General features: G+C 32.9%; 2 protein-coding genes and 2 long non-coding RNA genes across 5 annotated transcripts; 2 read left to right on the top strand and 2 right to left on the bottom strand.

The window, feature by feature from the left end:
* The first annotated feature begins 4 nt into the window (after window positions 1–4).
* Window positions 5–3617, top strand: LOC109165549 (ADP-ribosylation factor-related protein 1). 2 transcript variants are annotated; one of them, XM_019314359.1, is made up of 7 exons: window positions 5–177; window positions 833–946; window positions 1974–2114; window positions 2498–2606; window positions 2739–2800; window positions 3085–3188; window positions 3290–3617. In XM_019314359.1, exons 2-7 carry the CDS (start codon window positions 854–856, stop codon window positions 3387–3389), a joined length of 609 nt encoding a protein of 202 aa, XP_019169904.1. In that variant the 5' UTR covers window positions 5–177; window positions 833–853; the 3' UTR covers window positions 3390–3617. The 2 variants fall into 2 exon arrangements, with proteins under 2 accessions (XP_019169904.1, XP_019169905.1); XM_019314360.1 differs by having other exon boundaries at window positions 5–206.
* A 476-nt stretch (window positions 3618–4093) lies between these two features.
* On the bottom strand, window positions 4094–8065 carry LOC109165548 (phosphatase IMPL1, chloroplastic). Its single transcript, XM_019314358.1, has 10 exons — window positions 7534–8065; window positions 7320–7387; window positions 7099–7232; window positions 6617–6705; window positions 6374–6431; window positions 6221–6273; window positions 5757–5855; window positions 5016–5129; window positions 4663–4764; window positions 4094–4479 (listed from the first exon to the last, which is right to left on the bottom strand). The coding sequence occupies exons 1-10, from the start codon at window positions 7825–7827 to the stop codon at window positions 4381–4383; spliced, it is 1110 nt and encodes a 369-aa protein (XP_019169903.1). The 5' UTR covers window positions 7828–8065; the 3' UTR covers window positions 4094–4380.
* A 7857-nt stretch (window positions 8066–15922) lies between these two features.
* On the top strand, window positions 15923–16495 carry LOC109165553. The gene is made up of 2 exons (XR_002051561.1): window positions 15923–16083; window positions 16139–16495. It is a non-coding gene; the product is annotated as an uncharacterized LOC109165553 (long non-coding RNA).
* LOC109165552 lies at window positions 16404–23288 on the bottom strand. The gene is made up of 3 exons (XR_002051560.1): window positions 23092–23288; window positions 19350–19400; window positions 16404–16630 (listed from the first exon to the last, which is right to left on the bottom strand). It is a non-coding gene; the product is annotated as an uncharacterized LOC109165552 (long non-coding RNA).
* Window positions 23289–23695: the final 407 nt, after the last annotated feature.

Raw genomic sequence — 23695 nt, 5'->3', positions numbered from 1 at the left:
TAGACTACACCTATTAATCTTCAAAGCCAAAAGAAAATACAAAATCTCCTCCACCTCAGCAGTAAATGCTGAAATTCGAGTAGCCACGGCGTCAATATCAGATTCTGCCGCGAGCTTACGGATCCACCGCCAAAACGCCGGATCCAATCTCGCCGCTTCCACCGTCTCTTCACTCAGGTTCTTTTCAACCCTCCGTCCGATCACCGATAAATTTTCTGTCTGTTCAGTTAAAAATTACTGTTTTTTCCCATTTCTTTCCGTCACGGTAAATTTTATTAATTTTTCTTTTAAAATGAAGCATTGAGATTCCCCCAGTTGTGAAAATGACTTTTAATTCTACATCGATTTTTGCGCTTGTTCATGAGCTGAATTTCTGTGTAATTGTTGGAGTACTATACAATTACAATTTAGTTCTTACAACATTTTTGATCGAATAGGATTAGGTATTACTCAACAGAACCTGGGACGTGTGATTCTAAAAGCTGAGAGAAGTAAATTTATGTCTCTTTAACTGTTTATAATCGTTTGTTTGCACTTTTTTGCATTTGCAAATCTAAAACCCATTGCTTATCATTTGTCTAAAGCCTGTAGAATTTTGAGTACCATCTATGAAGTTTGTAATTGATCATTCTGCACATTGAGAATTGAGAGAAACCTAGAAAAGATAAGCTGGTCTTGTGTTAGATTAGCTAAAAAAGAAATTGGGCAGTCCAGATATTGATTAATTGCTATTTTATCAAGATTGTGAAAATTCTTTACTTTATATGATTCACTTGAATATGGAAAAGAAACCCTTTTTGATTTCTAAGAGGTTGCCTAAATCCTTTTGCAGGGGAACTAGAAGGACATAGAAATGTTTTCATTGTTTTATGGACTTTGGAAGTACGCCTTCAGTAAGACAGAGTTTCATGTCCTTATTCTGGGGATTGACAAAGCTGGAAAAACGGTATCATGGATATGTAGTTTACTTTCTGATTCCCTTTTGTTAACCTTCTCAATTAGCTGAGACCATTCAGGTTCTTTATTTTAATTTATTTATTTTTGTGGTTTATGAATTCTCAGCATCACAATCACCTAGTGTTTAGTTGTATATGATAAAAGGATATGGTTATTTCAGATTTGATAAGTTACGTTTCTCCATTGGCTGCTATTGCCTGCTATCTACAAGTCCATTGCTCAAGTCTGTAGGCACTGAACAGTGCAAACTTTTATTCGTCACCATTTCAGTGTTAGTAGAAATTGCACTTATGGTAGAAATGGTTAAATTAGTTCCTTAATTACAGGGGTGAGCTAAGTCACCCCTAATCATCTACCAGAGTGGCTATTTTGGTCTCTCTTGTCACAACAGTTGTTAATTCTGTCTTAAAATTTACATATTTCTTATTAGCGATGTCAAAAATAAAAGTATGGCTGGCATGGAAATCTAGAATATGCCAAATACTCGTGTGACTGTCTAATTAGGGGTGACATTGGCTCACCTCCGTAATTAAGGTACTAATTTAGCCATTCCTATCTATCTTAGGAATAAAATGCAATTAACCCTAGTTTGTATGAACACCATCCATTGGAACTATTTATTTTGGTTTCTAGTCTAGATTTCCTTGGAGAACAGAAAAATGATGCTAATAGCATTTCATTAAAAACACCGGAACATTCACCTATAACTAGTCACTGCATTGTCTTAATTGGACAGATATTTCCATCCCCATCCTCCCCCCTGCAGTTCCCTTGATCAAATTGAGCCCTGGGATCGAATGGTGCTCACTGAATCTCAAGTTATTGCCTAGTGTGGGAGTGGGGGATGGGGTGGGTAAATAATCCCATCCCCTTCCCCAATGCCAAGTGTCCATCTTTATGTTAAACATTACATAAAATGTAAATTTGATTTCTTCTTTGTTACATAAATGATGCATGTGATGTTGTTTAATAAAATATTTTGATTTTAGCTCACTTCTATGATTTTGTCATTTTAGACATTATTAGAAAAATTGAAGTCACAATTCTCAAACTCAGAAGGCCTTCCACCTGATCGCATTGTTCCAACTGTCGGACTAAATATCGGCCGTGTTGAAGTTTCAAATTCAAAACTTGTATTTTGGGACCTTGGAGGGCAGGTATGTGAAAGAAAGAATTTTGGATTATAAATGCACTCATGCATCTTGTATGAACCCATATATAATTAATTCATCATGTTTGTTAGCTATAGTGTAGTCAATAACTTGAGTTGTTGAAGGCAGACACAGCGCCATAAGTTCTTTAGCTATTGTTCATTTTGCTAGCTCTAAACTTTCTGTTTCTTGGGAAGTTTCCAGTGGAAACCCAGGTGCTCCACCTTTTCTTATGGGACCTAAGTTGATATATAGAGATTATATAGTTCCTGCCCTCCTGAGCTATGGCATGTCCATGTAGTGTTTGGATGCACTCTGGTTAATGCAGGCTTTCATATGCTTCCTTCTAAGGAATTCTGTACCTAATGTGGATCATTGTGTTCCTTCAGCCTGGTCTTCGCTCAATTTGGGAGAAGTATTATGAGGAAGCACATGCTGTAATGTTTGTAGTTGATGCTGCTTGCCCATCACGTTTTGAAGATGCTAAATCTGCTCTTGGTACCTATTTTAACCCTCTTATGTTTTGAGGATTTTGTGCATTTTGAGTTACTACTTGGTGCTTATCATCAAGAAGTCTTATTCATGGAGAGGTGATGTTGAAGGTGCTCTTGATTTGTAAATGATTGACAGAAAAGGTTCTCCGGCATGAGGATCTCCAAGGAGCCCCCCTTTTAATATTAGCAAACAAACAGGTAACGTTTCTGTTTAGGTAAAAACTTTGGTAAAAGTCATTTAGATGTTTGCTATGGAATTTCCAATCAAATTATGACAACTAATGCAGCCCAAAGAATCAATACCCCACCACCGGGGTTCGATCCTGTGACCTTCCCTCAAGGGGAACCACGGAGGTGCCATCTGAGCACAAAGTGCTTGGCAACTTTCCTGTTTTTTTTTTTTTTTTTTTTTTTTTTTTTTTTTTTTTTTTTTTTTTTTTTAACATACTTGAGCAATATCTTTGTTGAACTTATTGACACAGGATTTGGGCGGATCTGTATCAGCTGAAGAACTTGACAGGTATCTTGATCTCAAGAAATTGGACGAGAGAGTCTATACATTTCAAGCTGTTTCAGCATATGAAGGGTGAGTGGAAGAACCATTATTTTCTGAATTGTTTTAGAGTAAAGACAGCTACCATTAGCGGTGAAGCATGACTTACGAGAGAATTTTAAACTTGGGTACAGGGTGGGAATCAAGGAAAGCGTGAACTGGCTTGTAGATGTAATGGAGAGAAGTAAACGAACAGAGGCGTTGAAACTACGTGCAGACTCCTCCAATTTTTGATCGCCAGCCGTAGATATAGAAAGCAAGCTACAATTAGTATTCACTGCACTTCATGTTGCTACTTTGTGTAAGTAATCCATTGTTCAATTTGAATTAGTAGCTTATATTACATATATATATACCTAAACGAGAGTTGTGGATACTCTCGCTGTACTTTGACATTTGTGTTTAAGTTCGCCTCCCAGTTAGCAAAGTGTAAAGGAGAAATCTTTTGTTCATTTCTTTCAAGCTGTGGCTTACAATCCTAACTCATCTAGTTGAACCAAGTTATTTTTTTTTTTGGGTTTTTTCTTTTAAGGAAAATGTTTTGTTCAACTTCAAAAATTCTCTCCTAAAATTTGTCCTAACATGTTTATAACGACTGGGTGTCATGAATTGGTTGATCCTTTTAACTTGTTATCAAAGATTAAACTATTCAATGAGAAAATGTCATGTCAAACTATCAGAGGGAGATTAATAGGAAAAAATCTTGGAAGTGTGCGTAGGGGTGAGCATTGGTCGATTTAAAACTTTAACTGAACTTTCATAATCGATCGAAAACTAACCGATCAACCTTCATAACTTCATAACCGATATAATTGAAACCGACAAAACTCTCATTGTCACAGAGTGTCCCTAATTTTCTCTGGTGTTTAAAATTCTTGAAAATTGAGTTTCGAAAATGGAAATGGAAAAGGAAAATTGAAAAAAATATAAAAAGGAAGTAAACAAGCCAAATTAATTAATTTATTGGGCAGTCATGTAGGGTAGCAGCAGAAAGCAGTATGGTATGTTGAGGCTCAACTAATACTATTATGATTTATGAAAGAGCTCTCAACCCATACAGATAAAAAGCTTTGGGAAGCCATGAAAAGTAACAACCCCAACCAACCCTCACTCCCAGCTAGACATCTACATGTACAAAGGAAACAGTTATGGTGACGAAACGAAACTTGGTCGCTAAAATCTTCACAGCACAGCGCAGCAGCATTAAGGTTTAAGAATGAGGTTGTCAAAAATCTGTCTTGTAAGCTTCTGGTTTGTACCACAGCGAGAAATCAACCCCTTTGTTTTTCAACTTCTCGGTTGCAGGACCAATTTTCTCGAGAAGCTGCATAAGAAAGATGGCAAATGCAGAAACATTGTGAGTTTTTTGATGAAATAATCAGAGCCTCGTTATCTCAAATAAGAAAGAAAAGCTAGTTAAGACAATGCAGAAACATTCTGTTGGTTCAAAAATACGTAACAGACTTTGAAGTTCGAGAACCAAGCAATTGTCGGGGACAAAACTGACCTTGTCATGAAGCGCTCCATTGGATGCCAAGACGGATCTATCGAATACACAATATTTTTCACCATCCGTGCGGGAAACTAAACCCCCAGCCTCTTCAACTATCTGCATGTAATAGAAGCACCATATACATTGAATTTCTAAGAAAATGGTAGGTTGTCCTTGCAAAAAAATGATGCTTTACACTTCTACTAATTCAAAGCTTCTATATATTCTTTTTATATTTCAAGTTTCTGGGTACACAAGCAAAGCATATATGAAAGCAAGATTGAAACATCTTCTGACTGTAAAGAGAACTTGCTTCAAGAAACTTCAGTAATGAGCGTGTATTTCAAGAAGGGGACAAGAAGGTATACCAGAACTCCGGCTGCATTGTCCCATGGTCTTAGACGGTATTCCCAGTAGGCTTCAACAATTCCCAGAGCAACATGGCAGAAGTCTACTGAAGCAGCGCCAAGCCTTCTCACGCCCTTTACGATATGGCAAGAAAAACAGCAAGGATGTGAAAACGTGCGAGATCTTAACCCAAGACCATCCTAAGAATTAGGAGATGCTAGTAATGCAATCAGTTGGCCATGGAATTCTTCGGCCAAGAACCGTAAAACAAGCTATAGGAATGGTGGTGTATAATGCGTCTAGCTCAATTTTTGCTTTTTGGAAAATAACAACATACAACATAGAGATCTTACAGGAATTGCGCACACGCCCTATCTTATTAAATGAAGAAAACATTCTCCACTAAATATCTTGCCCACAAAAGACGAAATCCTTTGCCCCAGGGGACCCCACACCCGGCCGGCCGGCCGATAGGATTTGTGGAGGTGGTAAATCATAGCAACTCAACGGCCCATTAGGTGGGAGGACCAGTGCTTGGTGCCCACAAGGAGCCCACCACATTGGGTGTAACTCCTACACCGTGGTTGTTAGGGCTCAATCCTGCATCATTGCCCACAATCTGCCACTCAAGAACTAACTAAGCTACCCGTGCAGGCCACTATACAACCACCACACGAAAAAAATGAAAAAGAAAGGAAAATTGGAGTGGAGATAATAATTCAAAAGAAGAGAGAGAGAGAGAGATGGGAAAAAGTTGCTACCCTGCTTACGCCAGTAAATTCCTTAAATAATTCCATATTGGTAGCCCAGGAATCATCACGATCATAGCCATATCCCGTCACTAGGAGAGATTGCTCCACCTACAATTCGAAGAATTGGGGAAATTGAGTATTAGAGGCAAATTTCAATATGAGCAATTTAATCTTAGCCATGCATAATTCTACATGCATACGTAGGAAGCAACAGATGATGTCATAAAGGAGAGAAGCTACTAAACCATTTGTCCATAAAACATGTAAAATACTTGACGGCAATGGCACATATAAAGTTTAAAAATAGCTTCCAATAAGAAAACTAAAACTTAGTTGAATGAAGGTAATAAGAAAACTAAGCTCGTCCAAAGCCTCATGCAAGATTAACCAATGTAATAGAATTGAATGAAAAAACAAATCTTTCTCCTCAATCCTAACTTGAACGGGATTAAGCCATATTAGAGTTCGCTCACCTTATCCGTGTCAGTGACACTTAACTTTTGACCATTAGCATATGCACCTTTGCCTATACAAATTTGATAAGCTCTTGCTCACATATATATATCATTGAAATAACCAAATATATAAATTGCAAATAATAATTTCCAAAACTCAAGTATTCTTACCAACAGCTGCAGTATATGTGCGAGTGCTCCAGCACATAGGGCCACCCACAAACTCTACCTAAGAAGCAATAAAATAAGGGATTCAGATGTCATTTTCTAAGACTATAACCGAGAGAGAGAGAGAGAGAGAATGTTTTTCCACCAATAATTTTTGGGATGTCACCGAAAGATATGATAACTATTATTTACATTTCACTAAATGTATATAATTCAAAAATCGATCAAATTTATTTTAATAGTTACCACAGTCGATGCAGCTGGCTTTCCTCTGAAAAGAATTGCCACAGAAACAGCAAAGCTCGCATAGCTATGGGTAAAGTTCGTTGTCCCATCTGCATTACAAATTTATGTTAGGAAATTGCAACAATATAACTATTTATCAACCAAGTTGGTCGGGCTGGAAATTATGAAATTTCCAACCACCTGAAAGTGATCTTAAATCAAGTCGAAAGCCTTGTTCCGACCACTTTTGGTATCCGGAAAAACCTTTGTTGCTATTTCCGACCACTTTTTGTCTCTCGAGACTTGGTCAGGTGGTTGGAAATTTCATAATTCCGAGCAGTGCATTATGCTGCTGGAATGATTATTCGAAACAAATGAATTAAAAAGATCCCAAAATGTATGAGTTTTGGGGGTGGTCTAGTTAATACAACCTCTCCAATGCCCATAAAACATGAGAAAAATGAGATGAGACTTAAACAAAATAAAGAATCTATAGGCCTAACCTAAAGGGTCAATGCACCAAAGATAGTCGGAAGATGGATCCCCAGTAAATCCTCCTTCCTCTCCAAGAACTAGGTGATCTGGGAAATTCTTTCTAACGACATCCAGAATAGCAAGTTCACTCTTTTTATCAGTGCTGAAATGAATTTAAACTTTAAATATCACCAATAATTGTAAGGAGGGGAAATGAAACCATTAAAAGACAAGCAACTAAAGATCTTACTCAGTTACTAGGTCAGTGAATCCTTTATAGTTAATGTTTCTAGGTTTATTGACAGCATCCATTACAACCTAAAACAAAATGAAATAGGAATGTTAGAGCACGTAAAGGAAGAAAGCAATCGACTTTGACTAGAACAACCAACAAGAATCAGTTGAATGCAAGAATTACGGTTGAAAACCCAAAATCTCATTAAAAAAGAAATGGAGAAACAAACCTCAGCGCCAGTCTTGGCAGCTGCTTGAACAATTTCGAGAAGCTGATCGGAAGGGATGGAGCCAGTGGAATCAGCCCCTATCCTCAAGTACTCTTTCTTGCTTTCAACCTCGGACATCACAGCTTTAGCGCAAATACTTCTTCTGAGGGACAGAATCCTCTCAAACCCATACCTTAAAGGCTGCAAATTTGCGTTCAAGAACGGGAAATTTGAGCGATTACACGGCAGAATCGTGATGGGTCTGTGAGAAAATCTCAAAGGGGACATTGCAGTTGACACAAGACGTTCTCCCATTTCGTAACAATTCAGGAATCTCTCTCTCTCTCTCTCTCTCTCTATCTTTCTCCCTCCCTCACTCCCCTCCACTCTCTGCGGAACTTATGTTTCGCAATGCGTCTGCTTTATAACGTTGTTACTTGTTCGACAAAGGTGGGGAAATTGTTGTGTGGGTCAGGGGGATACGGAATCATACATCATTGTTTTTTGTTGCTGAAGAAGCCTTTCTTTGTCCAAAACCAGGCCAGTAGTGATACCCCTTTCTGTGCCAACGCTTAACATTCCACTCATTTACAATGAACAAATTAGAAGAACTGCGATAAACATTCCACCTATTTACAATGAACATTCATCCAAAGTCACTGCACTTTTTTGCTAATAGGTTTAGCTTGTAACGAAAATACAAATTTATTTTTATTTTTTTGATAAAGAAAACTTACCGTCATGACAAAAATACAAGTTTCTTTATACTTACATAATAATCAGCTTCATGTTCCAAATGCACATTCACAACAAGATACTGAATTTTGAGATTTCAGTCCATCGAAAAATTATGGAAGTGTTTGGTAAATACATGTTAGCTGATTGGGTTAGTGGGTTTGACTAGTTGATAGCATTAGTTGATTGTAGAAAAGTGTTTGGTAAATTAGCTGATAGTTGATTACATGCAAAATGACTTTCTAAAAAAACTGATCGAAAAATTAAAACTACTTTGAACAGCTTTTTAGAGCAATAAGTTGTTACAAAAAACTAATTAATCAAACATTCATATTTATTGTTTAACCAAGTCAAACATCTAGTAATGGTTAAATAAGTTAAAATTATCGGATAGGCTAACTATTTTACCAAACAGTGCCTATATTTAAATTAAAATACAATATCATCATAATTGCATTGAATTTACTATTTTTTTTTTTAATTTTAAGAGTGATTTTTAAATTAAATTGAGATAAATTATCAACTAGATAATGTTTGTGACGGTAAATATGTTGCCGGATAATATTAAGATAACAAGTTGTATTGCTTTAGAGTACAAATATTTAGCATGTCCTACCTAATGAAGAGTCTCCTACTTATATTAGTGTCTCCAACTTTCTTATGCTCAAGTAACAATTTCAGAGTAATGGGGAGGCAAGTCTACATTAAATGTGGTTCACCATAATTGTCCCATCTTGAATAGATAAATACTGGAGTAAATGTTTTTGTTCCATGACCGTTGGTCTTCTTTAGGTGGTTTAAGATCGGATGCATATTTCATTATCCTGTCCAGTTTGATAAAAAAAATAAAAATAAAACATGCATTTTATGTTTATACATTAAAAAATGAAAAGAAAATAAACATAAAGGGGACAAATTGAATGTGGACCAATGAAGGTATTCACAAAGAGAGAATTATCTGCTCTATTTTTAGAATTAGGGAGGACTATACAATGCAGTGGCTGCAGATCAACCCACACCCAATTCCAAACATTTCTAAGCTTCTATGTTTGATCACCACAACCCTACAAACCATATCCAAACACGTGTCCATCCTATGCTTAACTCTCATCATTTTTATGCATTAAATAAATAAATAAATAAATAAAATACTAATATAAACACACACACATTATTTTTATTTATTATTTATTATTATTGTGATTCATACCTTTTTCTCTTTTGTTTTCTATCTACAACTAGAATTATACAATATCAACTAGATTTGATAGTTTTTTATTTTATTTTATTTTTAGAGTAGTATATTTTTCTCCTAAATTTATCTATAATCTTAATATTCACCTTCTATATAAGATTGTAACACTATTTGATTATATTCTTTTTGAATTTAATGATTAAAATAGATTTTTTTTTAATTCGTGGAATAGTTGGTAAGTTCATAAGCAACCAACAAATATAATTTTATGTTTTTTGAAAGGAATATAAAAATTTTATTACCTTGCCAGAAGGTGAACGTTGTGTGGTGAATTCAATCATAATCATAAAATAACGTTTTTCAACTAAGAATTTGTTCGATTTGAAATATTTTAAAGAAAAATTGCTATATTTTCTTTACTAAAATAATTACATAATCTTCATTATGTGATGTGTCATTTTATTTATAAACCTTAAAAATTACATTTTTTTATTGATATCGACTTCTTAATTCTTATGAATTATTTGACCACACATAATTAATTAAAAAGTGTACGTACTAATTAAATTGAAAAAAATTAATACAATAATAACACACCACATAGTAAAAATTATTGACCCCCTTTTTTTGGGTAGTGAAATGTAGTCTTACTCTTTGTAAAATTATATACAATAATCATGATTCTAAATTAGAGTATGGTTTCAAATTTCTAATTATCCTTCCCAAAAGGTTGAATCCCCAACCCCAAGGGCCCGACAGAGCATCTCGGAGGATGTAAAACCATAGGTGCTAGACCTTTGTTTACTGCAACACAAAGAGCCCCCTCACTTTGAGAGGTTGCTTCCACACTGCCGCTGGTGAGACTCGATCCCTAGTCATTCTTCACAAACTTCACCCCTATAGCCAGTTGAGTTGCCCATGCGCGCTTCAAACTTCTAATTATTAACTAATCGTTGTGTGGGTTACTTGTCTGATGTGATTTGCTGCAAATTACACAAGAGCGGAATTTACCAATTACACATTTAAATAGTGATTACGAATTTTTCTAATCACAAAATAAATAATTATAGTAAACGATTTAATTTGAAGGAAACAATTTGAGTGGAATTCGTGTTTTCAAAATATTTGAAGTAAATATCATTAACACTTTTTTGTCTTGTCTTTTGATATTTGTCAATAATATATTCCATATTCTGCGGTCAAAGAATTGCATGCGACGTGTAGCATTCTCGTTAAGGAAAACTTTGGTAGGTTCATTTTTATTTCCCGCTAAGGAAAACTTTACGATTGACTTTTTTTTTTTAAAAAAAATATTTATATTTAATTATTAAATAAGTTTTATTTAATTTATAATGTCATCGATTAGTTCATTAGCAAATAGCACCAGATGTAAATATTATTATAAAGTAAATTTAGAAAGAAAAGAAATATATTTTTAAAAGAGTTCTACTATGAAAATTCTCAAATTCTACTTTATCAATTATATTTTTTGATGTGATAAACATTGATATAACATTTTCATCTCGTGGGTCCATAAAAAGTTGTTTGCATTTGTAAGAGAGAGTAAAGTTGAGAATACAAAGTAATTTTTTTTTTAAAAAAATAATACGAAGTAGTAAAAAAGTCAAATCTAAAATAATACGGAGTAACAGTTTATCAAATATATAATACTATTATGAGAGATTTCTATAATGTTAAATAATATTTTTTAAAACAAAGTAATAGTTTTAATTATTTCATTATTCAAAAAAACAAGTCACCAAGTGCACTAGAAAAATCATCCCACAAAATCAGGTAAACTGCACTAGAAAAATCATCTGCGATGAGTCTGATTGAGAAGGTGTTGAAAAAACTCAAACTCATAACTTTATGATACGATAATCATGTTATACCACTCGACTATTCATTTTAGAACTTGTTTTCTCTTTTAAAATTTGTTATTGTTATTGTTATTGTTATTATTATTATTATTATTATTATTATTATTATTATTATTATTATTATACTGTAAAACTGTAATAGGTGTCATGTGCAACTGTGCAAGTATCTTTTTGGTGACTCTGCAGAATATGTTGTCTTATTCATTGGTTTAAAAAAGACATGTGATTGCAGATTAAAATGATGGAAGAAGAAGTAGAATAACATAATTATAATTGGGGCTTTTTTCATATTTGTAGGTACACGTGTCAAGTGAAGATCATTGGTAGTTATTCCTTAGCAAAAAATAGAGGGGGAAGAACATGACGTGTTTGGTGGATGAATGGTGTAGTCGAGATTAATGAAGATGACAGAACTTCAATTATTTTGGCGAGATGTGACATTTTACTCCTTCAGTATACAAATGCGAACATGGGGCTCCTCTCCCTTCTTCCCACATTGCTGCATTTGTAAATTGTACATATCATATCATGCTCACTCACACACTAACATGTAATCTTCTTCATTTATCTCTCTTTTTGTTTTGTTTTTTGTTTTTTTTAACCACTAGATGTTCCAGATTTTTCTCCATTCGTCTTACTCTCCATTCGTCTTATTGTCCGGATCCACCTGATTAATCCTCGTTAGCTCCGAAAGGCATGGAAGTTGGCCCAAGGGGAACTGTCCACCCTACTCTAATATAAAAATTTTAATAAATATTTAAATATATATTATTATATTAAGAATAAAAATTCTCTTTTGACTTCTCTCAATTTTTATTATTTTTTTTTTACAAAATTTTACTATGTATTTATTAAATATAAGCCTAAGACATACTACATTGACGTTCAAATTCACCAAATAAAAAATAAATCAAATAATTAATTAGTTAGTTATTATGCATTTTTATTATTTATTTACACTTTTAAGATATATATTTGCTAATTTAAGATTAATTTTTAAATTGAAAAAATTAATGTTAATATTTGTTTTTTTAATTCGTGATTTTGAATTTTGTCATCATTCTTCAAATTTTGATAATTAGTAAAATTAATATCAATTAATTATGTATATAAAAAAAGTTGCCAACAAAATAATTGAAAACTTTTATTTGATAAAAGAGTGACAAACAAGATTGTTATTGTATATATTTTGTGTTATGTGAAAAATTATAAAGTATCAATTAATATCAATGTCAATCGTTACATAAAGTATCATTATAAATTATTATCGATAATATATAGTATAATTATGCATGGTATATATAATGATATCATGTATGACTGCTACTATTGTTAATTGGTATTGTAAAATTTGTCTATGATCTTGGCCCCCCTTACATGAATTTTCTGGCTCCGCCCCTGAACTTAGGTTATCTCTAAGATCGTTCCCGCAAAGAAGCTCATTTGCCACTTGAACTATCCATTTAGTTTTCTTCGTTTATCTCTTTGATTCGCAAAAAATTCCGCAATCATAATCCGAATGTACACATTGAATGAAACATGTCATATGAACGTTGATAGGGATTATCCCCGATCACACTCCGTATCGTACCCAAGATTGGTACCAAGGTTGCCCACCGAGTAGAGCCATAACCGACCTCTTTGAACGACTGATCCGACCTAGATCGCAAACCGAACATAGTTTCACTCTCCAACATAACCTGTTCTCATCACTGTCGTATATTAAGTGACGTAGTATACCATTATTATAGTAGTGATTGCATGCCACTCTGACAAAAACGAACAAGAACATCACCATAGTGAAATCTTTACATTGGAAAGTTTTTAGATGAAGTTGAAGATGAACTTTTTTGGCATTATTCTAGTTGATTATCCCACATTTTGATCGTAGAATGAGGAGAACAAAAACCTAATTTGAAGAAAAACGTACATAGGCTACTGAAAATGAGTCGCAAATTTATTAAATTGGATTGCAAAACCTAAATTACCCATTTTACCTTTCATTTCAACACCTACTTCACGCCAAAGTTAACAGATGACCATTTTGACTTAAAATTCAATAGTTAGAGGACTACTTTAGATGCAGAGGAAATTTCAATTTTAGTCATATGACTATAGGGGTCTTGTTAATTTTAGTCCAAGACTTTTAGAAATGTCAATTTAGTACCTTAATTTTGCAATTTTTGTCAATTTTGATCACTCCGACTAAATTGCCGGCCAAATTTCGCCAGAAAATTTTAATAATCAAAATAATGAGGATATTATGGTCATTTCATGCCTCTTTTCTTCTTCTCCGGCGAGTCCATCCCTTTCTCTCCCGTTTCCGGCGTTCTTTCTCCCTGTAAACCTTATCGTTAATATCATCAAGCCTCATTTTCCCATCATCTTAGTTCATTGCATTCGCCGGAAACGGGAGAGGAAGGGGTGGACTCGAATGGGAAGAAGAAAAGAGACGTGAAATGATCAAAATACCTTCATTATTTTAACAATTAAAATTTTACGGCGGAATTCAGTCGGTAATTTGGCCGGAGTGACCAAAATTGATAAAAATTGCATAGTTAAGGTACTAAATTGACACTTTTAAAACTCAGAGACTGAAATTAACAAGACCCCTATAGTCATAAGACCAAAATTGAAATTCCCTCTTTAGATGCAATTAAAAGTCAAAAAAACATTTAAAAAAAAATATCTATAGTCGGAGGATATTATGTTACTGGCTCTATTACATTGTAGTATCTGTTCATATACTTTCTCAACCTACTAAAATACAAAGAACCAATAACGCCTCCACTAAAGCTCAAACTCACAACCTTCCAAATGAAAGTCCAACCCGAATACCATTAAACCACGTCTAATACAAACTACATAAATTTAACTTGCGGATAAGTAATTATATCACTCAAGAAGAAAAATACTCCGTAATAGCTTTGATTTATTGGATCTCACTCCACTTAGTCCTAAAAGCTAAGTTTGGTACCACCTTTTTGGATGTCCCAGATATTAATGCGAGTCAGGTTATATTTTGGAAGATGCTCTTAGAGTTGAAATATTGAGAACATGGTAGTGTCATAGGCAAAGATTTATATACATATAAAAATAAGGAATAAGGTTCAAATTGGCCACTGAACGTAACCTGAAAATGCAATTAGGTCATTGAACGAAAAAAAAGTGCAATTAGGCCATTGAACACTCAAAAAATGTGCAATTAGGCCACTGAACTCTCCAAACGTATGCAATTTTACAGGATAGCAGGTTACCATCAATTTTAGCAGGTTACCTGCTTGCGTGGCAGCTTAGTTGGCATTTTTAATAATTTTTAATAATTAATTTTAATAATAAATTTTATAAAAAATTGGAAAATATTAAATAAAAAATAAAATAAAGTCGTTTTTATTTCTTAAAAAAAAATTTTAATAAAAATTTATTATTAAAATTTATTAAAAATTATTTAAAATTTATTAAAAATGCCAACTCAGCTGCCACGTAAGCAGATAACCTGCTAAAATTGAGGGTAACCTGCTATCAGGTAAAATTGCACATTTTTGGAGTGTTCAGTGGCCTAATTGCACTTTTTTTTCGTTCAATGGCCTAATTGCACTTTCAGGTTACGTTCAGTGGCCAATTTGAACCTTATTCCTAAAAATAATATTGTAGATACATAAAAGGCCAAAACTTATTAAAATGAAACTGAATATATTATACAAATAGAGTTATACAAAATGAAACTGAATATATTATATAAACAGAGTTATTTTTTGCGGACGGTGCAGCACAGGTGCTGTTTCTTTTCATTAAAAGAAATGACACCGTTTTGATGCGTGTATCACAATGCATTATTGATTGCGGTCCACGGTATAATTTGCCCTGCATGAAGGATTGGGCTTATTTCATTCGATTGGTTGGGCTGCTATGATATAAATTGGGCCGAAAGCCCTTTATTATCAGACTAGGGCTCTATATATTTAAATAGTGTTTGAAAGCTTGTAATTTGCAAGTTTTCAAACCCTATTCAGTATTAGTTTTTTAAATACTTTTTCAAAAATTTGGTACTTTTTAATAACAAATTTAAATATTATTAGTATTATTATATTATATTAATTTTAGAATAAGTTGAAATTGAAGAAATGTGAAAAAATAGTATTAAATTTCAAATATGCTGATATGATAACAATATAATCTACTTTTAAAGATGAGAAAATTACAAGATATCTTAATACCTTTATGTCTATATACACACATGTGTGTGACTTGAGTCATTTGATAATCTTCTTTAACTAACTAATTAATTATTTATTGAAAGATGTGACTATATTGCTCTTCAGATTCCTCAATCGTCATAAATAAAGCAGGTCATATAATGCGACCAAAATAAATGAGGGTGTACACTAAGAATATTCTGTGCGACAATAGATTTAATGAAGAGGATATTGACAAAAATTGAACTTGTAATCGTACAAATACAAAAATCATGTTCTACACTTGTACCACTCGGTCACCCTTTCCGGAGCTAGAGTGCTGATTTGTACCTGGGTTGGACTTTCATTTGGAAGGTTGTGAGTTCGAGCCTCAGTGAAGGTGTTATTGGTTTTTTGTGTTTCAGTAGGTTGAGAAAGTATATGAACAGATACTATATTGTAATAGAGCCAATAGCATTCAAAAAAATATATGCTAATTGAAGTTACAGTTTATATTGATATGCTTTAGTTATGCACATTATATATGTATTACTTACAATGTTTTATGTTTGTATACTTTATGTACGTACAATATATATGCTTAGGTACCCTTAGGGTTGTGGTTCAACTTTTTTAGAAAGAATGTATATACTTAGGCATCATCATCTTTTTACCATAAACCAATCAATAAAAGGTTAAGTTTCATCCACAACCTCATTAGGGTTAGCACATTGATTGAATTTCCTCATTTCTATATGATGAACCCCTTTATAATTCAACATATGAAAAGTACAAACTAACATTTTGGGTTGACACGAACTGAACTCGTAATGACGTTTTAGGTAAGAGAATTATGTTCCATCTCTTTCAAAACAAGTACAAATTAATCTTAACTTGACTTGCTAATTAAAATAAGTTAACACAACATTAATCTTATAGAAAACTAGATATATAGTAATTAAGCTTGACCATAACACCATATTTAACGGCTGCAAATTTAAAATGTTGCAAAATGTGCAAGTTAATTAATAATATATATTGAGTCGAGTTCAAGTGCGGCGGCGTCTTCCGTGTGGTCAGAGCGGCGGCACCAATAGTTATGCAAATATACACCATCAACGTTAAGAAATGCACTACAAAAACACACACATATTAGGTACGCATCACAAAAAATACACCATTAGGTATGACTAAAAGCACCACGCAGTGTTCGGAAATACACCATTAGTGGTAGGGAGGTATATGATGTATTTTTTTGGGTGTGTTGTGTATTTTTTTAGTGTATTTTGTATTTTATTGTTGTGTGTTTCTCTTACACTATTGGTGCATATTGTTAACACTATTGGTGTATTCTGAAAATCGCCGCACGGGAGCCGTGGCGGTAGGGATGTCAACGGGACGGGGTGGGGGCGGGGGACATATCCCCCGTCCCCGCTCCCGACTTTTTTCTCATTCCCCATCCCCGTCGGGGAAGGGAAAACTCCCCCCATCCCCATCCCCATGGGGATTATTTGGGGACGGGGAATCCCCACCCCATTAATAAGTTATAAAAAAATAAAAATTAAACATTAAAAAATATTTAAATAAATAACGCATATATATTCATCCCAACTTAAAGTAGTATTTAATATTTTACAATTAAACACGTTATTTAAATATGTATTTCCTAAGCATGACATACAATGACAAGAATGCTTCTAAAATTATATATTGTATACAAAGTAATACATATGTGTGTGTTGTGTGGCTATATATATATATACATACATACATATATATATATATATATATATATATATATATATATATATATATATATATATATATATATATATATATATATATATATATATATATATATATATATATATATATATATATATATAGAAAAACGCTCATATGTGGTCATGTCATTAGGTATGGTCGTGTGGTCGTATCTGGGTCGTTGAATCAGTTTAATCTAAAGGCAGTGGTAATTCTGAGAATTTTCGCGCGTTTTAGTAAGTGGGGGTGTTATGGTAATTACAGTGACCATTTATAGCGGGCGGGTTCCAGAATACACCAACAGTGTTGACAACATACACCAATAGTGTAATAAAACACACCACAGTGAAACACACCAATGGTGTATTCCCGTGTTATGGTAATTACAATGGCCATTTATAGCGGTCGGGTTCCAGAATACACCAACAGTGTTGACAACATGCACCAATAGTGTAATAAAACACACAACAATGTGATTTTTCTTATTCCGGTGTTTTATGACAAGTTTACCCTTACAGTTCTCTGGGTAGGAGAATGTGCGCGAAAATACTGGAAAAAATCTTGATTAATATGAATCATTAGATCTATCTAATCTAATGGTCTATAATTGACCATATGACCACACCTAACAACATGGCCACATGTGAGCGCTCCTCTATATATATATATATATATCGGGGACGGGCCGGGGCGGGGAGAGTACTCCCAATCCCCGCCCCCATCCCAGGCGGAGAATTCAAAATTGTCCCCATCCCCATCCCCGATCCCCTATTTTTGTCCCATCCCCGTCCCCGTAGGGCCGGGGAATCAGGTTCCCCGTCGGGTGCGGGTACAATTGATATCCCTACGTGGCGGACCCAGAAAATAATGTGAGTGGGGGCATACTTAACTTTAGATCTCACTCCTAAGAAAAAATTGCATCTTCCACAATTTTGTCTGAAGAATTCGCTACGACTTTAGAATTGTCAATGAAAAAAATATCAAACATCTATAATATGGTTCAAATACATTATAAATTATAATACAATAATATTTATGATAGACGACAAGATAGTTAAGGGCGGAGTCAAAACTATACTTGGGTATGTAGGGTTAAATTTTAAAACACTTTGAAATGCTATAAAATATATGAAACATAAGTGATTAGATAAAATAGTTTGAGTAGAAAAGATAGTATATTCATAAATATTTTAATTTTAATTTTCTTTAAGTTATATCAACTTTTAATTTTTCTAAATTAATTCGAATACAATGAAGTATAATATAAACTTGCGGACTACATTAACTAAATGATTCACAAAAATGTAGACTTAAAAAATATTTAATTTATTGAAGGATTAGAAGGGTTTAAATAAAGAAAAGAAACTAAAAATACTATAGGATTGGAATGGCTAAAATAATTTTTTTAATTAAAAATACAAAAAAAAAAAAAAAAAAAACACTACCAGTAGAAATTGATCCCATGACCTACCATAAACAACCTAAGGTATCTACCAACTAGGCTACTAAAACCTTTTGGTAAATCCTATATTTATATTGTATAAAAGGCTTAAATTAGGGAGGGGTTAGTGGCGGCAGCTGCCCCCACTGCCCCCATTGTAGGTCTGCCATTGCACGGGAGGGTGCCGCCGCATTTGAACTTTTTCATATATATATATATATATATATATATATATATATATATATATATATATATATATATATATATATACATACATACATACATATACGCTTCCTTGTAATAAACAAATTATAAATTTTGTTCATCTCTATAGATTTCAAATACGATGATTAAAATTTACTACTTAAAGGAATTGTAAAATATAATTTGAACTATAACTTGTACTTATTTTCATTTATCAATTTTTAATGTTGTGGATAAATTTTTGCGCATCGCGCATACAAAATGCTAGTGTATATATATATATATATATATATATATATATATATATATATATATATATATATATATATATATATATATATATATATATATATAGAGAGAGAGAGAGAGAGAGAGAGAGAGAGAGAGAGAGAGAGAGAGAGAGAGAGAGAGAGAGTGAGAGAGAGAGAGAGGAGCAAGATAACCTGAGAACTAGTAGCTCCCTGAGAAAATGAGGATTGATCTCATCCCTCTATCTGAAATAGTTAAAAATTAAGAAAAATTATGGTAATATTTTCGTAATTATGATGATGGATTTGGAAATGTTTGATAATGAGTTTGTGGATAACGTACTGACAATGCAATCAAGATCTATATATAATTGTGCACTCACATGTGTACACTATTAGTTATTCGCGGATGCACTATCAAATATTTTAAAATGCACTGTCGTGATTACAAATGTCACCGCATTTTACACAACTTTCCAGCTCTTGATCATTCTAAATAGACAAATAAGATTAGTCTACAAGTTCTTACAGGACATGACTACTATTTCTCATTTGTGTGTGTGTGTATAGAATCCTAATCATATGAGAACCACTCCTCACTTGAGAACTTGTGGACAAATCCAAACCATGCAAGATCTGATGTAAGGGAAATCAAGTAAAAAAATGAGTGGTGTCATTTTCATAAATATTACAAAGTTTTGTTTATTTTCAACTGTTAGATCTACTAGATCAATGGTTTGGATTTGTTGATAAGTTCTCACTTGCGACATGATTTTCACCTGATTATGTATGTATGTATGTATGTATGTGTATATATATATGTGTGTGTGTGTAATTTCAAATCTCAGTAATTAATTTTGTTGGAAAGAATCAAATCTAAAACAATCCACTACTTGCTAAGAACTGAGGACTTATTGTGTGGTTAGGTATTGGAATAGGGCTTTGTAGGGGAAGATTGGTTGTGCACAGGACTTCTAGGTCAAAATGTTCATGTAGCAACAGACAACCTTCACCTACATCCTACTTATTTGGGGTCAAGATGATGTTAGGTTTACTTAACTACATTCTAATAAAGCCGGCCGGCCCCAAATAAGAAAATTAAAGATATAATCAGTAACTTAAATTATTTTAATTTCTTAAACATTGACAAACATTATAATAATAAAATAATCCTTGAACCAATTATATGATTAGTTTCCACAAATATTCTATATAAATCAGACTATATAATAGTTATATGAGGTGAAATTACATTATTAACCTATCCATTTACGAATAATCTTTATTAACTAATCACATGATAACATATGCAACAACACATATTACAATGTTAAGAGAGTAGTGTTACATGTTTATGTCGGTTGATGGATAACAAAAGTTAATATAATAAAGAAATATAATATTGATCTTTCAAGTCAAAATAATAGTTAGCTAGGATCAAAGGCAATTATTCAAACATAAGCATTCCCCACAAAAGATAAAGAGCAATGATTATCATGGACATAATTTTCTAATGACAATTCAAATCAGACTACTAGTCTTACATTGACAACACGAAGAAAAAAAAAATCATTTTCATATCTTGGCGGTTTAGAGAAGAAAAATAACAGTAAAATTTGGCTATATTTTTGTTAGGAAATTATTATAGTTGAAGAGATTATTATTAGTTTGATACACTTATTATTATTATTATTATTATTATTATTATTATTATTATTATTATTATTATTATTATTATTATTTGTTTGATATGATGAAAAATACAATCCAATTACGATTATTTTAATGAATGAAATACTTTGTAAGTTATTAATCAACCTATTATAATCATTAAATCCTAATTGCAATTATAATAGACAATATCAATCTCTAAATAACGAAGGATAAAATATTTAAAATATCAAAATCAAATGCTTATTACTAATAGCGAATTGAAAACACAACTTTATTTTCTTATACTTGTTTAGTATGCAGCCAACGGCCAAACGTCACGTTTTGTTGTCAAGATATTTGACTTGACCTTTCAGGACTCTGCCCAGCACTAGCTACAACCAATTGTCAAGATCAAACATACATTATATATATATATATATATATATATATATATATATATATATATATATATATATATATATATATATATATAGGGAAAGGTTTAGGTGCGGGTATAGCTTCCCGTGCAGTTGTGCGGTTAAATCTGAGCAGTTGATCAAATTTAGATCAACGGCTCAAATCAATGAAAATTATCAAAAAAAAAAAAAAAACGCGTGCCTGGAACAAAGAAGTATAAACTAAGGTGCACCTTAAGTGTTAGATCTTAATCACAAACTCACGCACTTTAAGTACAAAATCAACACACATTAAGCACAAAACCCACGCGCTTTAAATATTAACTCGCGCTCACAGACTTTAAGTTTCAACAACTACTGACATTAAGTACAAAATTCACGCACATTAAATACAAAACCCACGCACATTAAGCACAAACATCACGCACATTAAGCACAAAACTCACGCACTTTAAGTATTCACTCACAGACTTTAAGTTTTAACAACTATTCACGTTAAGCACATCCCCACGCACATTAAGCACAAACCTCACGTATATTAAGAACAAAACACACGCACATTAAGCACAAAACTCACGCACATTAATCACAGATCCACTCACCTTAATTTTGACCTAGATGCAAAAATTACAAAATTGCCACCGCGTTTTTTTTAAAAACTTTGATAATCCTGGACGTTGATTAAAGCGAGACGAATGGCTCAGATTAAACCGCACAACCGCACCTGAAGCCCTCACCCGCACGAGAACCTAAATATATATATATATATATATATATCATTACGACAAAAAGTATAACTAGTAGTGAATGTGTAACGCCTTTATTTCTTTATAGTTGCGTAACAACCCATATAATGGTTTGATAGTAGGATGCTGGATTTTGCCCTTTAGGCATCCATCCAACACATATACCAATTGATTTAATTTGCCCAAGATTGGTACCAATAACTTTGCCCAACACTAATACCAATTATCAAAATCAAATATTTATCACTATGCCAAAAGTTATAGCTAGTAACAAATACACAATTTTATAATTTATATTTGCATAACAGTCAATGTCACATTCCATTGCCAAAATATCGGACTACGTCCCCAACTCCCCATGCTTTCGCCCAACATAAAACATAACAAACTCTCTGACCTAATGTTAGAGGCTACATATATCATAATTAGTATCATATATTCATATCATATATATTCATTAATAATAAAAGTGCATTTATTAATTACATTATTATTATAACATGCATCTTACAACAGTAACATGACTATTAATTATGAATATAATGTTTGTTACATATAAAACAATATTTCACTTATCATTATAATAATATCCATATATAACATCTTATGAAATACAATTCATTAACATTATATATATTCATCAAATTCTACTATGAACGTTATGTCTGTTAATACTCATGTTTTATAGTATGTTCTAGAATTTGGTTTTAGATGCTGATGATTACATATATATACACACCCAAATAGATACATCCATTATATTTTTATGAGAAGGAAATTAAAAGAAGAAATATAAATATAAATATATATAATGGATGGATGACATAATAATAAATACTCCTTAAAATTTTATGCACAGATAGAGACATTTCTTTATAGAGAATTTGTCTGCCATTACTGGGGATTAATGATGCTGCTTGACTAGAAGAAGGAATGAAATTCATCAACAACCCAACATTGAGAGAGAATCCACAAATATAATTTCGATCAGATAAAGCAGATAAGAGTTGTCAAGATTTCAGTGAGAATTAATCATCAGATTTAATTATTATTATTAAATATAATAATAAAAATGAAATAGATTGATTGCAGTAAATTAAAGAAAAGTAAAGAAGTAATTACCTGATCTGATATGACCACCACAAGGGAAGACTGAATTGAATGAGGCGAAGCCAATTAAGCTTCATCAATTCCACAATTTATTTTATTTTTGAAGAATTTATTTTGGATATTGTTGGTGAGTGATTGAAGCTGCTAGATGACCTGATGGAACCAAATCTCAGAAAACCTAATGAAATTCACTATGATTTAATTCCCTCTCCAATCTTCTTCTCCCAAAAGATTGAATCCCCAACTCTAAGAGCCCTCACAAAATCCCGATTACTCAATGGCTCAGTAGATCAGATAAGGCTAAATACCGGTGCGCACAAGAGATCTGTCTACTTTAGGCATAATTCACTCTCCAATCTTTAAACTATGTACAGAACCCATACCAACCAACCAAAAAAAAGAATTGAAACAGAAGGGGGGAGAATGAAGAACAGAAAAAAACCCCAAAGATGTGTTCTTTTGGTACAGTGAATTCTATTTCTGCAGAAAGATGAAAACCCCATAAAAGAAAAAGTGGGAAAAAGAAAACCCAAGATTTTGTTCTATCTTACCAGATCATGCTGGCAGCTTCAGCCTCTCAAAACCAACAAACAGTACAGTACACATCTGAGAATTG

This window comes from Ipomoea nil, unplaced genomic scaffold, assembly GCF_001879475.1.
Source record: "Ipomoea nil cultivar Tokyo-kokei standard unplaced genomic scaffold, Asagao_1.1 scaffold3069, whole genome shotgun sequence".
NCBI lineage: Eukaryota > Viridiplantae > Streptophyta > Magnoliopsida > Solanales > Convolvulaceae > Ipomoea > Ipomoea nil.
Note: the sequence above shows the minus strand (reverse complement) of the source record. Positions and strands in the feature narration are given on the sequence as shown.

Bases quoted from the DNA above. Each gene is read 5' to 3' on its own strand.
- LOC109165549 (XM_019314359.1), top strand. From the start codon at position 854: ATGTTTTCATTGTTTTATGGACTTTGGAAGTACGCCTTCAGTAAGACA. The intron at 2,801-3,084 runs GTAACGTTTCTG...TTATTGACACAG, and splicing joins TAATATTAGCAAACAAACAG to GATTTGGGCGGATCTGTATC. The intron at 3,189-3,289 runs GTGAGTGGAAGA...ACTTGGGTACAG, and splicing joins GCTGTTTCAGCATATGAAGG to GGTGGGAATCAAGGAAAGCG.
- LOC109165548 (XM_019314358.1), bottom strand. From the start codon at position 7,827: ATGGGAGAACGTCTTGTGTCAACTGCAATGTCCCCTTTGAGATTTTCT. The intron at 5,856-6,220 runs GTGAGCGAACTC...TTCGAATTGTAG, and splicing joins GTGTCACTGACACGGATAAG to GTGGAGCAATCTCTCCTAGT. The intron at 4,765-5,015 runs GTATACCTTCTT...TATTACATGCAG, and splicing joins ACAATGCAGCCGGAGTTCTG to ATAGTTGAAGAGGCTGGGGG.